General features: G+C 39.8%; 1 protein-coding gene across 16 annotated transcripts in view; it reads left to right on the top strand.

Annotated features, from left to right (window-relative positions):
• Positions 1 to 12,311, top strand: part of RAPGEF6 (Rap guanine nucleotide exchange factor 6) — a 316,707-nt gene that overhangs the window by 260,676 nt on the left and 43,720 nt on the right. For 13 of the 16 annotated variants that reach the window (XR_013166664.1, XR_013166665.1, XR_013166667.1 and 10 more), the window contains 4 exons: positions 2,170 to 2,361; positions 4,678 to 4,812; positions 9,498 to 9,732; positions 11,035 to 11,537. Coding sequence is in view for 12 of the 16 variants with exons in the window: in XM_077138332.1 (XP_076994447.1) it covers positions 2,170 to 2,361; positions 4,678 to 4,812; positions 9,498 to 9,732; positions 11,035 to 11,537 (1,065 nt within the window). In the remaining 4 variants the exon portion in view is untranslated. Of the gene's footprint in view, positions 1 to 2,169; positions 2,362 to 4,677; positions 4,813 to 6,889; positions 7,618 to 9,497; positions 9,733 to 11,034; positions 11,538 to 12,311 lie in introns of those variants that run through there. The other 3 variants (XM_077138340.1, XM_077138341.1, XM_077138336.1) reach the window with 2 other exon arrangements.

Here is a 12,311-nt window from a genome sequence, read left to right as displayed (position 1 = left end):
GAAAAATATTTAAAGTATATAGAATCTTTAAAGTGTATCTATGTTTTGAAGTTTCAAGCTATATACATATTGAATATATTGAAGCCTTTTATCTTTTGTTTTGGTTGTCTTCTTTTGCTTTGTTCCCTAAATCTGCTTTTGTGTACTCAGGAACATAGAATCTCAGGTATGCTTTGGGCATGGCTAAGATTTTGAGGCCCAGAAAGATGGCATATGCTACCCACCTCTTCATCCTCCCCTCCTGTCCCTCTTTCTTTCCATGTGTCTGTCTCTCTCTCTCTCTCTCTCTCTCTCTCTCTCTCTCTCTCTATCTCTCTCTCTCTCTCTCTCTCTCTCTCTCTCTCTCTCACACACACACACACACACACTCGCCTGCATACCTTCCTACTTCCCACGCCCAGACTTATCTGTCTTTTATCATAACAGTGAACAGTACCCTAGTGCCCTGTACCATACATTTAACATTGGTTTGAAGTGAGAAAACCTGTGGACCTTTCTTCCTTCAAATGGGTTTTGTGAAAATGTAATTCATTACATATTCCTTTAATTTGGTTTGAGAATCTTTTTTTGGTTTCTACTGTATAAACGATTTTTAGATGTTTAGTTAAATAATGGTTTTATCTGCAAGCTCACATAACAACTGATTTCCATGCAAGTGTTATAAGATTCAGTTTTTCCTAATAAATCAGTCTGTGTATGGTTTGGGGCATTCATCTATGAATTCCTTTTTTATTTGAGATAGTCTCTTAATTTTTTTCTGTGTATTCTAGCAATCATTAAGATGTCATTAGAGTAGAAAATTGAATTGTATTAAGAGAAGAGGAAAATGTGTTTTCATGGCTCTAACTGAAACATGATTGCATTTCCAGTTAGTCTTTGAGCCACTGTTTATTCTCCCTGAAGCGTCTCCGTGTTTATGAAATTCTCCCTAATTGTTATCACCTAAAAAATTTTATAGGCCCTCTTAATATAATAGCTAGCTTTTGTAGCTATGCTGGCACAAACAAAATTTGGCTTTTATCCTGGTGTTTAAAAAAAAAAAGTCATGGGGTATCGAGGTTGGACCTGAGTTGAAACCTCCCTGAATGGTTTAATGACTGAAGCATTAAAAATACTACCTGAAAGAAGTTATTTTGTTTGAACTACAGTATTGATTTTATACAAAGTAGGTAGCTTTTTGTTTTTCAGGGCTCTCAATTTCTAATTCTGACATTCATTTTCAAATATTATAATCATTAATTTATAAAACATTACCATTAGTATTATTGTGTGTAGCTGTTAAGATAATTTTACTTCCTGTATGTAGTCAACAGATAATCTGTTAAGCACCTGCCTGCCTCCAGTGGCTGGAAGCTTAGGGAGATGGTAGTGGGTGCCATACACAGGCCTTACACTCCTTGATCACAGTCAAGTGGGGAAAACAGACATTCACTGATTAATCACACAGATGATTACATTGTTACAACTATCATCAGTGCTGTGAAGGAAATATACAGGATGCCATGAGAACAAAAACAAGGGTGGGGAATTAGGGAAGAGTTCCCTGAAGTTTGTAAGGAAGTTCACCTGAAAGATGGATCAGATCCCTAAGTGGAGAGGGCATTCTAGTTTAGGGAACTTGAATAAAGACTGAATTAATAGAAAGCTGGAGAGTATGGAGTTGAGCAAAGAGGAAGTTGTATGGGTTTGGGGGGGGGGTCAGGCTGATGCTCAATCATTCAGGGCTTCATAGACCTTGTTTTGGAGGTTTGGGTCTTTATCCTGAGTGCAGAGATAAGTCTTCTAAAGGTTTGCATAGAGCATTTGGAGAAGGGAAGTGATAGCACATTTTTGTTTTGGAAGGTCATTCTGCTGCTATATAAAGAACAGCTTGTAGGAAAGCTAGAATTGATACAGTGGCGGGGGGACTATTTTAGCAGCATAGATGTGAAGATGTTAGCTTGATCTTCGGAGTAATAACATGAAATAACGAATTTGAGAATTATGTTATAAGTAAAATTAACTTATTCTAAAAAATATTCAAGGTAACATTTTAGAATAATTCATTTAAATTGCTTTTAAGAAAAGTAATCTATTTTCTTTTTTGTGGGTTGTTTTTAAAGCAAATATTTATTTTTATTATTGCCCATAGAAATGTAGAGTTATCTGCTTTTTACTGTCTCCTATTAGTGACCAAGAATTTAAGTGAAAAAAGATCAGCAAAATCATCAGAAATGTCTCCAGTGCCTGTGAGGTCAGCTGGTCAAACAGCCAAAGCCTGTTTGCATCAGTCCCACAGAGTAAGCCAGGTGCTTCAGGTGCCAGCTGTTAATTTGCACCCCATCAGGAAGAAGGGCCAAGTGAAAGACCCTGCCGCATTGAGTGAGTATTCACAATTAGTATTACAGTCAAGTGAAATTTCCTGGGGAGTTGACCAAAAAATAATTACAGATATAAATGCTTAGATCAACTGCGATAGTTTGCATAATATGTAATCCACTTCATGAATCAAAAAATGTTCTTTTTACCGATCGGTGTTTGATGACAATATACATTTTGTAAATGCTGGCATTGGTATTCCTATAATGCTGAAATCTGCATCATTATATCATCAGAAAATTTGCAGCAGAAGATCTTTGATACCAAGGGCTTACTGCATTCAAGAGCTAAGAGAGCATTTATCAAATATCAAATGCAAATGCAATCTAGAAAAACTGAGAATGAAGTTGCTTTTTCTGAAAATAACTATGTTGATTTTTCATTAATAACTACTTCTGAAAACCTAGTTAGAAGGCAAGAAGGGTATATATTTCTCATAAGCTTCGCTTTTTACCCCTCATTACCCATACCAATACCGTATGGGTATTATCCAAACTCCTCTTATTTGTTGTTTGAGGAGTATCCCTATTTCAGCTTTCGGGTGGGAAGTTACATTAGATTTGGTTCCTAAGCAGTAGTCCTTAGCTCACATGGATTTTACATTGTACATTTTCAATAGAACTTTGTGACTTTAAGTTGATTTTCTTTTAAGATACAAAGTTGAGTGAGAAATGCCCCCTTCTTTGCCACATTTTCAGTCTCGTGATTCAAATACACAAAGAGAGCGTTTGCTGTTTTGACCTGGATATACAGAGGGAGACCACAGAAAAGAACAAAAGAGGAGGAGCTTTTAGCCCAGGAGAAGTAAGATAGGCTTTCTAGAAGGCTTTCTGGAGATACACTGAAGCATATTCCTAAAGGTTGATCAGGAAGGAGATAATTAGGCAAAGGGCCTAGGGAAGTTCTTGAGGCAGACAAGCAGCACAGTGTCTGCAAGGAGCTGTAAGCTGCCATGCAGTGTAAGGCTGCATGCGTGCAAAGACAGTCATCACAGCTCGTACTCACAGCCCACTGCTGAGAGCCAGACACAGCTCACAGTGCTTTACACACATACATTATATATACACAGTGCATGTGTATTAATTCATTTAGTCTGCATAGTAACTCTGCAAGATAGCAGTAGTTGACCTTCATTCTGCAGAAGAAGCATGGAAAAAGTAAGTCCATACATACCACCTAAGAGAGAGGGCTGATGCCGGGAGTTGAGGCCAGGCAGTCTAGCTCTAGCCTGGATGGAAGGTTAATGTAATAATTAACTGAAACTTGCTCAGGGCTTTAACTATTTCAGTGGCTGTGGAAAAAGAGAGAATTGGTTACAGAATTGGCAGAAGTTGATAAGTCATTTGCTGGTAGGAGTCAGAGAGGCGAAGAGTCCAGCTTTGGTTTCTGACTTGGGTGTTATTCCTGAGAGGCAGTAGGACTTGTACCAGCCATCCCGTTTCTTCCCTCTTGTAAAATGGCTGTCATTTATATGATAAATATGTTTACATTAAGATGGCATTTAATTAAGGGTATTGAATTTGTGATTTGAACTTTGTCACTGTCAAATAGTTGCTCGTTAAACTATGCCAAATCCTCATCAGAGTTGTAGTTCCTTTACTGGTCAAAAACAGTGTCAGTAGCACTTTGACCTTTTGTTTAGAGAAGACGTGGGAAAATGTCGGTATATTGAAATTATTACTAAGTTTGACCTGTACTCAACAGGGCCAACTGTTGGACAAGATGGAACTTCGCGGAAATGTTTTCAGTGGGCTCTATAAATTCATGATTCTTTCTGTTGTTTACTTCTCTCCTGTAGTGTGAATTTAGTGCTCTTGAAAGGGGCTGGACTGACAGCCCTGCAGCCTCTTCTGTATACCCACAGAGCAGATGCACCACAGGTAGTGACAGTGACAACTCCCCACACTGCCCCCCGCCACATGCCTTGCCCTGACTTGGAGAGGCCACCTCTAGAGGGGAAAGAAGAATTTGATTCCATGCCTTCGCTGTTAAGACTTCAAACAAGCCTGTCAATTCTGGGGAGTGGGGCACTGTATTGAGACTGTTAAAATGACTTCCCTTATGCCACAAAACAGACAAACAAAAAAAGAATTATTATAACCTGGTCCATGCTGACTGGCTGAATTTAAACAAATAACCTAGAGGTGAGAATCTCTGTGTGCCATTACCTAGACATTTAGTCCCCGTTTGTCATTTATACATTCCAAGTGACTGCTCTGGCCGTTGTGCATCATGGCTTAAGTTACGTAGTAATTTAGGCAAGTGTGGATGTGATAATTGTGAAAAAATGCTTATTTGCTGCATTGGTTTTCTTTTTAGGTACAGGTATACCTCAGAAAGTTTTAGGAACAATGGAAGATGTAAGTGGTAAGAAACATACAGAAGACACTATCTCTGTGGCATCCTCCTTACACTCTAGTCCTCCCGCCTCTCCTCAAGGTTCCCCTCGCAAAGGTAAAACGAAACCATCCACACTAGTTCACGTTATACCAGGCAACTCTTTTTAGCGTGCGTTTTGCTTTTCTCTCTATGGCATTAATAGAAAGCATTATAAAAGCATAACTCCTGATACTTACTGTTGAAACCTTTGTGCTTTGGATTGAGTTGTCCAGATACTTTCCAGGTATTATGGATTTTAGCTGGGACTCCACTGTTCAAACTGTGGTCCTTAACTCCTTTGACAAGGATAAGCATAGATAAGAATGAAGGCAGAATTCACTGTTGTTTTGCTCTTTGCAGACTCTTGATGTTGTTATCTATCATTCACATTTCCAATGTTTGCAAATACTGGAGTATTTGAACAAGATTAAAATCATTGCATCTTTAAATAATAGCATAGAATACTATATGGTCAGAGGGGAGACAAGCTTATGAATTTTAGCAGGAAGGAGGAGCTTCCAAAGCTTTCCTCAGCTCCTGTATTATAAGTTTCATCTCACCCTTGCAGACTTGCTCTGTTTCTTGTCTGTGGTGCGGTGATTGCACAGCTAAGCTGGAATCCTGGCCCTGGCCCTGGCCCTACTGGCTAAATTACTACGAGCAACTTATTAATAAGGTTAGATTTCCTGTCTATATGGTGGGGCAAAAGTCCACCCATTTTAGGAACCTCAGGTAAGGATTGAAAGAGATATTTATAACTCCTGATTAGTAGTATGGGTTTAATAAATCGAAGTGTCTCTTCTTCCCTGCTTCCATTCCAGTACAACATAGCTCCTTTCCTCTCCTGCCCTTTCCCTCTTCTCACAGCTGAGACTGGCTGGAATTTTCACTCAGATTTTACTAAGAAAAACGTGGTAAGCAGACAGAATATATGTAAGCAGTGTGCATGTAGAACACTGGTTTCTGGTCCTGTTGCAGCTCACAGGCCTGTTCCCCTCCGTCACCCTCGGTGTGGTCCTGTCCAGACTGCCCCTCTGACCCCGCGGAGCAGAAGGGGGGGCAGCGCTTCCCGTCACACAGGTGACCCAGACAGCGCTTGTGTGCTTTTAGGACTCTCCCAGGGCCACCGTTACACCCTCCACTTCTTGCGGAGGCTTTCAGAGGCCCCTCTTAGACAGTCCTCTCACCAGGAAACTACCTGGATCTGACCTGGTGAGTTACGCCTGAATGGGACTTGTGGAACAGGAATTCCTATTCCTAACAGAAAATCCACTCTCACCACTGGACAGAGGAGTTTTCTCTGTTGTGTCTTTCAGCATGAGGACAGTGGTTGACCATGATGCTCAGAGATATGTGAGCCCGTCACATGGTCATGTTTAGAATCCTTAGAAATCTGGAATAATAATTCTCTTCAAAAGTGGTTCCACTTGTTCTTATGTATATTCTATTAAAACCCCAAACAAGTACTGTATTTCTGTTTATTTCTACAGACAGGTCTAGCCACAAGTCAGTAATTGAAAGAAAATGTCATTACATTTTCGCCATACTCTTCTACGTGTGCTTAGTATCACTAATTCTTGCTACACTTTGGAATTAGCTCCTTGTTTCCTAGCAATTAAGAAAACTAGTCTATTTTCACAAGGAATATTTAATTTAAACAAGGACATTTAAAAAGTGAGAAGTCAACAGGCCTTAAACTCTGTCTGTCCCAGCCCTTCATTGAGAAAGGCATTCTCTCTACCTTGGGGCTATAACACAATCAGAAATTGTGCTTTATAAATACTTCTATTATATACATTATTTATATGTCTTACTTGATTTTTAATGAGACTTTTCTTAGTAATTTCTGTCTAAGAATTCTAGACACACACGGTTGCTTTTGAGAAATAATTCTGGTTCCCTGATACCCTGTTATATTTTTCCTTATGATTTTACCAGGTTGGTTTGCTTTTAACAGTTTTTTTCTATAACTTATATTATGTTATATTGTAGATTCCCTATGTGTTAAAAAATGTTACTAGATTTCAATTTTTCGGAGATTGTTAATGATGTTAGAATCTGCTCATAGTGAAATGTTATATGCGCCAGCCTAGCTGTGATGAGTTGGAAGAATTCATTGACCATGTCAGGGTTTTTGCCTCTCTCCCTCCAGTTGGCAGTGGCCTATGTGGTCACAGTATCCTGCTCCGCCTCTCGGGGTCTTCCTCATCCCCTCCCCGTGAGTCCAGCACCAAGAGCAGTGGCCAGAGCTGCCCCGGAATAGGTGGGGTTTACTTGCAAAAGAAAATCCTTCAGATTACCAGGAGCACAGCCAAAAGGACAGACAGGACCGAGAAAGCCACTGAGGAGAATAGAGACAGGCCAAGCTGTGAGAGCACAGCCAGGAAAAGAATGGCCTCCCCGTTTAGAAGATTTAGGGAAAGAACTCTTTCAAGGGAGAGACTAGTCAACAGCAAAAAAGAGGACACAGATCACAATCAAGCCACAGAAAGCTGTGAGAAAGGAAAGGATGTTGGAAGCAACATCAAAGATGAGAAAGGGAGTGACGCCTTCAATTCAAATAGCCGAGGCGACCGTAACGCTTTAAACTACTTCTGTACGAGATTCAAGTCTAAAAGGAGAAAGACACTGTGACAAAGTTCCTTATTTAATTTCAGTGTTAAATTTGTTTTCAGTTATTAATGTAAATGTAGCTTATAAGTCATTTGTAAAAAAGAAAAAAGCTTAGGCAGACAACCTCGTAAAATACTACTTAAGAGCATTTTTTAATTAGTGTTAAGTTACAGACCTCAGGCAGTAAAGTGGTATTGATTTAACATGCCTTATTTGTATAAATGTTATTTTACTAATGTAATGAGTGAGTAAACTTTATTCTCTTGTTATCTGTAGTTGGCTTTATTTTCTATTGGTAGCAACTGGGTCGATAAGTGAAATAAGTAAAGAAGGCTTTCTAGGCACCAGTGTTCATTTTGACCTTGAACACCCTCCCCGGTAATGATCTGATCCACTTTTTACTTATCTCTGATCGGGGGAGGGAGAGATTGTCTAATACAGCAGATTCAAAATCATAAGGGAAACCTGTTAAAATTGATTACTGTGTCCCACCCCCAGACCTTGTAAATTTGAATTGCCAAAAATGGGCCCCAGAGCAATAATTTTAAGAAGCTTTCCAGGTGACTCTTAGAATTTATTGTATTTGAGAATTGCAATTTTAACAGACATAGAGATGAAATTATTTTCAAAACAGTACATAGAGCAAATCCATTAGTCCTAGGATAATAGAGCAATGATTTTTCTTTTGAGGAAGACTACTTTTTATTATATATATACATATTTTTTTTTCACCTTATTCATTTTATTGGTGCTCTTGAAAATTCACTAATCACTTCATGAAGGACCCTGAGAAACGGCGATGATACCAAATTCAGAGAACTGGGATAGGGGTCACAGACTGGCATGGTGTGGCTTGTCCTTTCCTAGGCCCAGAAGCCAAGGATAAATCACATATTTTCTGCGTCTGATTTTTTTCCTTGGAAATTATTAGTGAAACTACTTAATAAGGTTATTATGCAGCAGATTTTTTCCTTTAACTCGAGGTACATGTGAGTGAACTCTAAAATCCTTGCAGTTGAGAAGGACCTTGGCTCTAAGGTCTGATCTTCCTCAATTTATACATGAAGAAGCTGAGGCCCTGCAGATTAAAGTAATCTGCCTAAAATTTGAGGCTCTTCTTACTGAGATTGCAAGGAATCAATCCAAAGGCCATGAACCTGTTGAACCTCATTTGCTTCTGTCGACAAGAAGATATTGTATGTTTCCCTGAGACCTGTGCCTTGCCAGGGTTACTAGGGCATTTTCTTTTCTTTCTAAATTGAGGTTTGGTTTCTTTTCTTCAAATTGTTAGAATAAACTACTATGTACATTTAACTGTCATACTGCAGGTTTGTTTTCAGATTCTTCCACCTCACTTCACCCCCATCCCGTCCTTCCAAAAGGAAATTTATGACTTTCTGCTATGTAGTAAGTCACAGAATAATTTAAACATGTAGATGTTGTTTTTTTCCCGGACACATTCTTACACTATCTGACAGTTCAACTCTTTAGCTTAATTAATATTCTGCAAAGTTTGTGAGGAAAAAGAAAACTGGGTATAAGATTATTTTCTAAATCTAAAATGATTTACTTAATAATAGTAAGACAGTGACCGTCACCTTGGAACTAGACTTCTTAGGTGTTGTCATGAGCAGAATGTCTGAGTGAAGTATATGTATTTTGAAAACTCAAGTTTCCCTTGAGTGCTGACTCCCAGCTCACTCCTACCTCAAGGTGGTGTTCCCAACTCTCCGGTTAGGGCATGAAATGTTTATTTTATTCAGAAGAAGGGGCATGGGGTTCAAAAGAAGTTGAGGAACTCCTAAGACATCAATTTCTAATGTTTTAAAATGTATTTTATACTTTCTTGTTTTATTAAATGCTCATAGCTGTGTCACAGCTTTGGACATGTATACCCTTAGCCAATTTTCTTAGTAATTCTGGACTTTGACTTTCTAGTTCTTGAATATGAAGTTGCATTGGTGTGGTGGGTGGACAGGCAAATATATGGGAATGTGTATTTAAAAATTGGCACCATTACATCTACATAAATGGAAATGAATTGCTCCTTGCTTTGTCCTTTTGCTTTTTATGTTTTTCTTTGGCCTCCCCCTACCCCAGCCTATTTCCTTATTTTGTAGTTTGATTAGCGCTGTTCTCTCATTTAGGTTATACACTTCTGCCATCAGCTAAATCTGACAACTTGTCTGACTCAAGCCATAGCGAGATTTCTTCGCGGTCCAGCATCGTGAGCAACTGTTCCGTTGACTCCATGTCTGCAGCGCTGCAGGAGGATCGGTGCTCCTCCCAGACCCTGGCGGCCCCTGAGCCCACTGGGGCCTTGGAAAAGACAGAGCACCACCCCTCCTGCGTGGGAGGAGACCCCAGTCAGTGTGGCCCTGGGTAAACGTCTTTGCGTCGTGTTCATGTCACAGAAGCCAATGGACGCTGCACGCAGTGCTCCCAGTTGGCCTTAGACTTCTTGTGGAGTGGTTGCAAAGAAATCCATAAAAGAGTATGAGGGCCAAGCATTTATTCTCTGTAGTGAATGAACAAACAAGTACTCTGTTCAGAAATGCATGGGTGCTCACATTTAAAGTGTTGCTGGATTCAGGGTAGCTTTCCATCATTACATGTCTTTTAGGTCAGTAAGAGCTAAAAATGCAGCCACTATTCATATGAGAGAGGCAGCTCCTAACATCCTGGCTGTAAGGTCAGGCATTGTTCAAAAAGAACCTCTCTGCAAATGGTCTCTGTCTCACATTTGTGGGTCTTTTTGTCGTTGTTGTTTGGTTGGTTGGTTGGTTGGTTTTGTTTAAACCCTTTTTATGTTAAAATTTGAATTTATTAAAGGGTTCTTTTGCTAGTTGATATTATATGTCTAGTAGTTTCACTGCTAGGAATTGATCCTAAGTATTTACTAACACAAATTCAAAAAAATACACGTAGAAGGTGTTCATAGCCACAAAAAAACTGCAGACAACTTAAATGTCCATCATAGAGTATCAGTTAAAGGAAATTCCAAGCCACCAGATAGTAGAACACCAATGATGGCACGTGATTTCCCTTGGGGCGGGGGCATGGGGCAGAGAACTAATCACCTCTTGCAGCACCAGCAGTTCAGGACAGCTGTGTTGCCGGCCAGAAGGTTTAAAATCATTCTTTGCGCTGGACCAAACCCAGCCCTGGCTCCTGGCTGGATTCTTTTGTGAGCCTTAGCTTGCCAGCAGGCAAATGGCAGGCTGCACCTGGTAGGTAGAGAGGAGACATAGCCCTTTACTTGGCACTGTGCTCGCCTCACCTCAGAGGTACATGGGGGAGAAAAACATGGTTCTTACAGAGGGATTCTTAATTTTGTCTGCATGGAGACCAATCCAGTTTTATATTGACTTCCCAAGAATAAAAATGTATACTTAATTTTATTCATTTCAAACTTCATCTTTGCATTTTCACCTAAGTTCGATTAAAGAATTTTGAGGGAACCTTGCTTAGCCCCTTGAGCTTCTGCAGCCTGTGTCTGACTGAGCCCCAGCACCCCACCCAGCGAGGAGGGCACTGATGAGTGATGATTGTGTCCTCATTTCCCATGCTGTAGGGTGAGCACATGTGTAATTTGTGTAGGCAGTAGTTCTTGCAGTGAAGAGAAGAAAGTTTTTCCAGTAAGCCAGTAAATTACTTTTAATTGTTGTGTTTGTCTGATTTTAGGTGGACACTCTCGAGGTCATCTCTACTCAAGGGTTTAGCTGTCTCCTCATCTGTGAGCAGTGACGAGATCTCTCATGAGCATGTCATCATAGAAGCCGCTGACAGTGGTCGTGGAAGTTGGACTTCCTGCTCCAGCAGCTCCCATGACAATTTCCAAAGCCTTCCAAACCCAAAAAGCTGGGATTTTTTTAACTCTTACCGACATACACACTTGGAAGGCCCTATTGCTGAAGTAGAACCTGCGGACTGTGAGTCCTACCCTTGTCCAAAAGGCTGCCCTAGAACTTGTGGTCAGTGTAAGGGAAGCCTGGAGACGGGTCAGCTGAGACAGAGCTGGGCCTCCTCCAGTTCTCTGTCTGACTCGTTTGAACCCAACTACGGAACAGTGAAACGGAGAGTGTTGGAGAGCACCCCCGCCGGGACAGCTGGAGGCTCAGAACTGAAGGACAGCGTTGACCCGGTGTATAAAACTGTCACTTCAAGTACAGAAAAGGGCTTAATTGGTAAGTTTTGTGTCCTTTGTCATATCTTTGGCGTTTAGAGATTAAGTGATGAAAAAACAGCTCTGAGATATCTTGGCCCACAATTTTATTCTTGCAAAAACCCTCCTCTGATTTGAACCTCTCTTTCTTCCCTCGATAAACAAATTATTTCCCTCCACTTATGATTTCCTAAACAAAAAGTTCATAATTTCTCAATGGCTTTTGGGTAGGTACTCGTGCCTCTTAAAATGAAAAGACCAGTAATTGGGGGAGGGGGCAGGTTTGTTTGTCTTATTTGGTGTTGTCTTCAGAGATCTTGGTAAGTTGAGGGAATATTATTCCGTTACTGTGTAGTAGTAAGAGAGAGATTATTCTCTGTCATCTTGTTAATTGTGTCGACCACAGTTGCTCTGCACATAGGATAGGAACATTGTATTGGAGATTACTTTACTTCACATAATGATTTCAAGAGTCATCCATGTTGTGGCATGTATCAGAACATCATTCCTTTTTATAACTGAATAATATTCCATTGTATGTGTATAATTGTGTTCATTTATTCATCTATTTATAGACTTTGGGCTATTTCTACCTTTTGACTATTGTGAATAATGCTGCTATATGAATATTAGTGTGCAAGTGTCTCTGAGTTCCTGACTTTTTGTTTTTTAACTTTTTATTTTGAAGCAATTTCTGAGTTCCTGTTTTTAATTCTTTTGGTAATTCTATATTTAATTTTTTGAGGAACTGCTAAATTAATTGGATAATTTCTTTAGGTAATAAAAGTAAGAGAAA

This window comes from Tamandua tetradactyla, chromosome 20, assembly GCF_023851605.1.
Source record: "Tamandua tetradactyla isolate mTamTet1 chromosome 20, mTamTet1.pri, whole genome shotgun sequence".
NCBI lineage: Eukaryota > Metazoa > Chordata > Mammalia > Pilosa > Myrmecophagidae > Tamandua > Tamandua tetradactyla.
The sequence above is the reverse complement of the archived record's forward strand: the minus strand, read 5'-3'. Positions and strand labels throughout refer to the sequence as shown.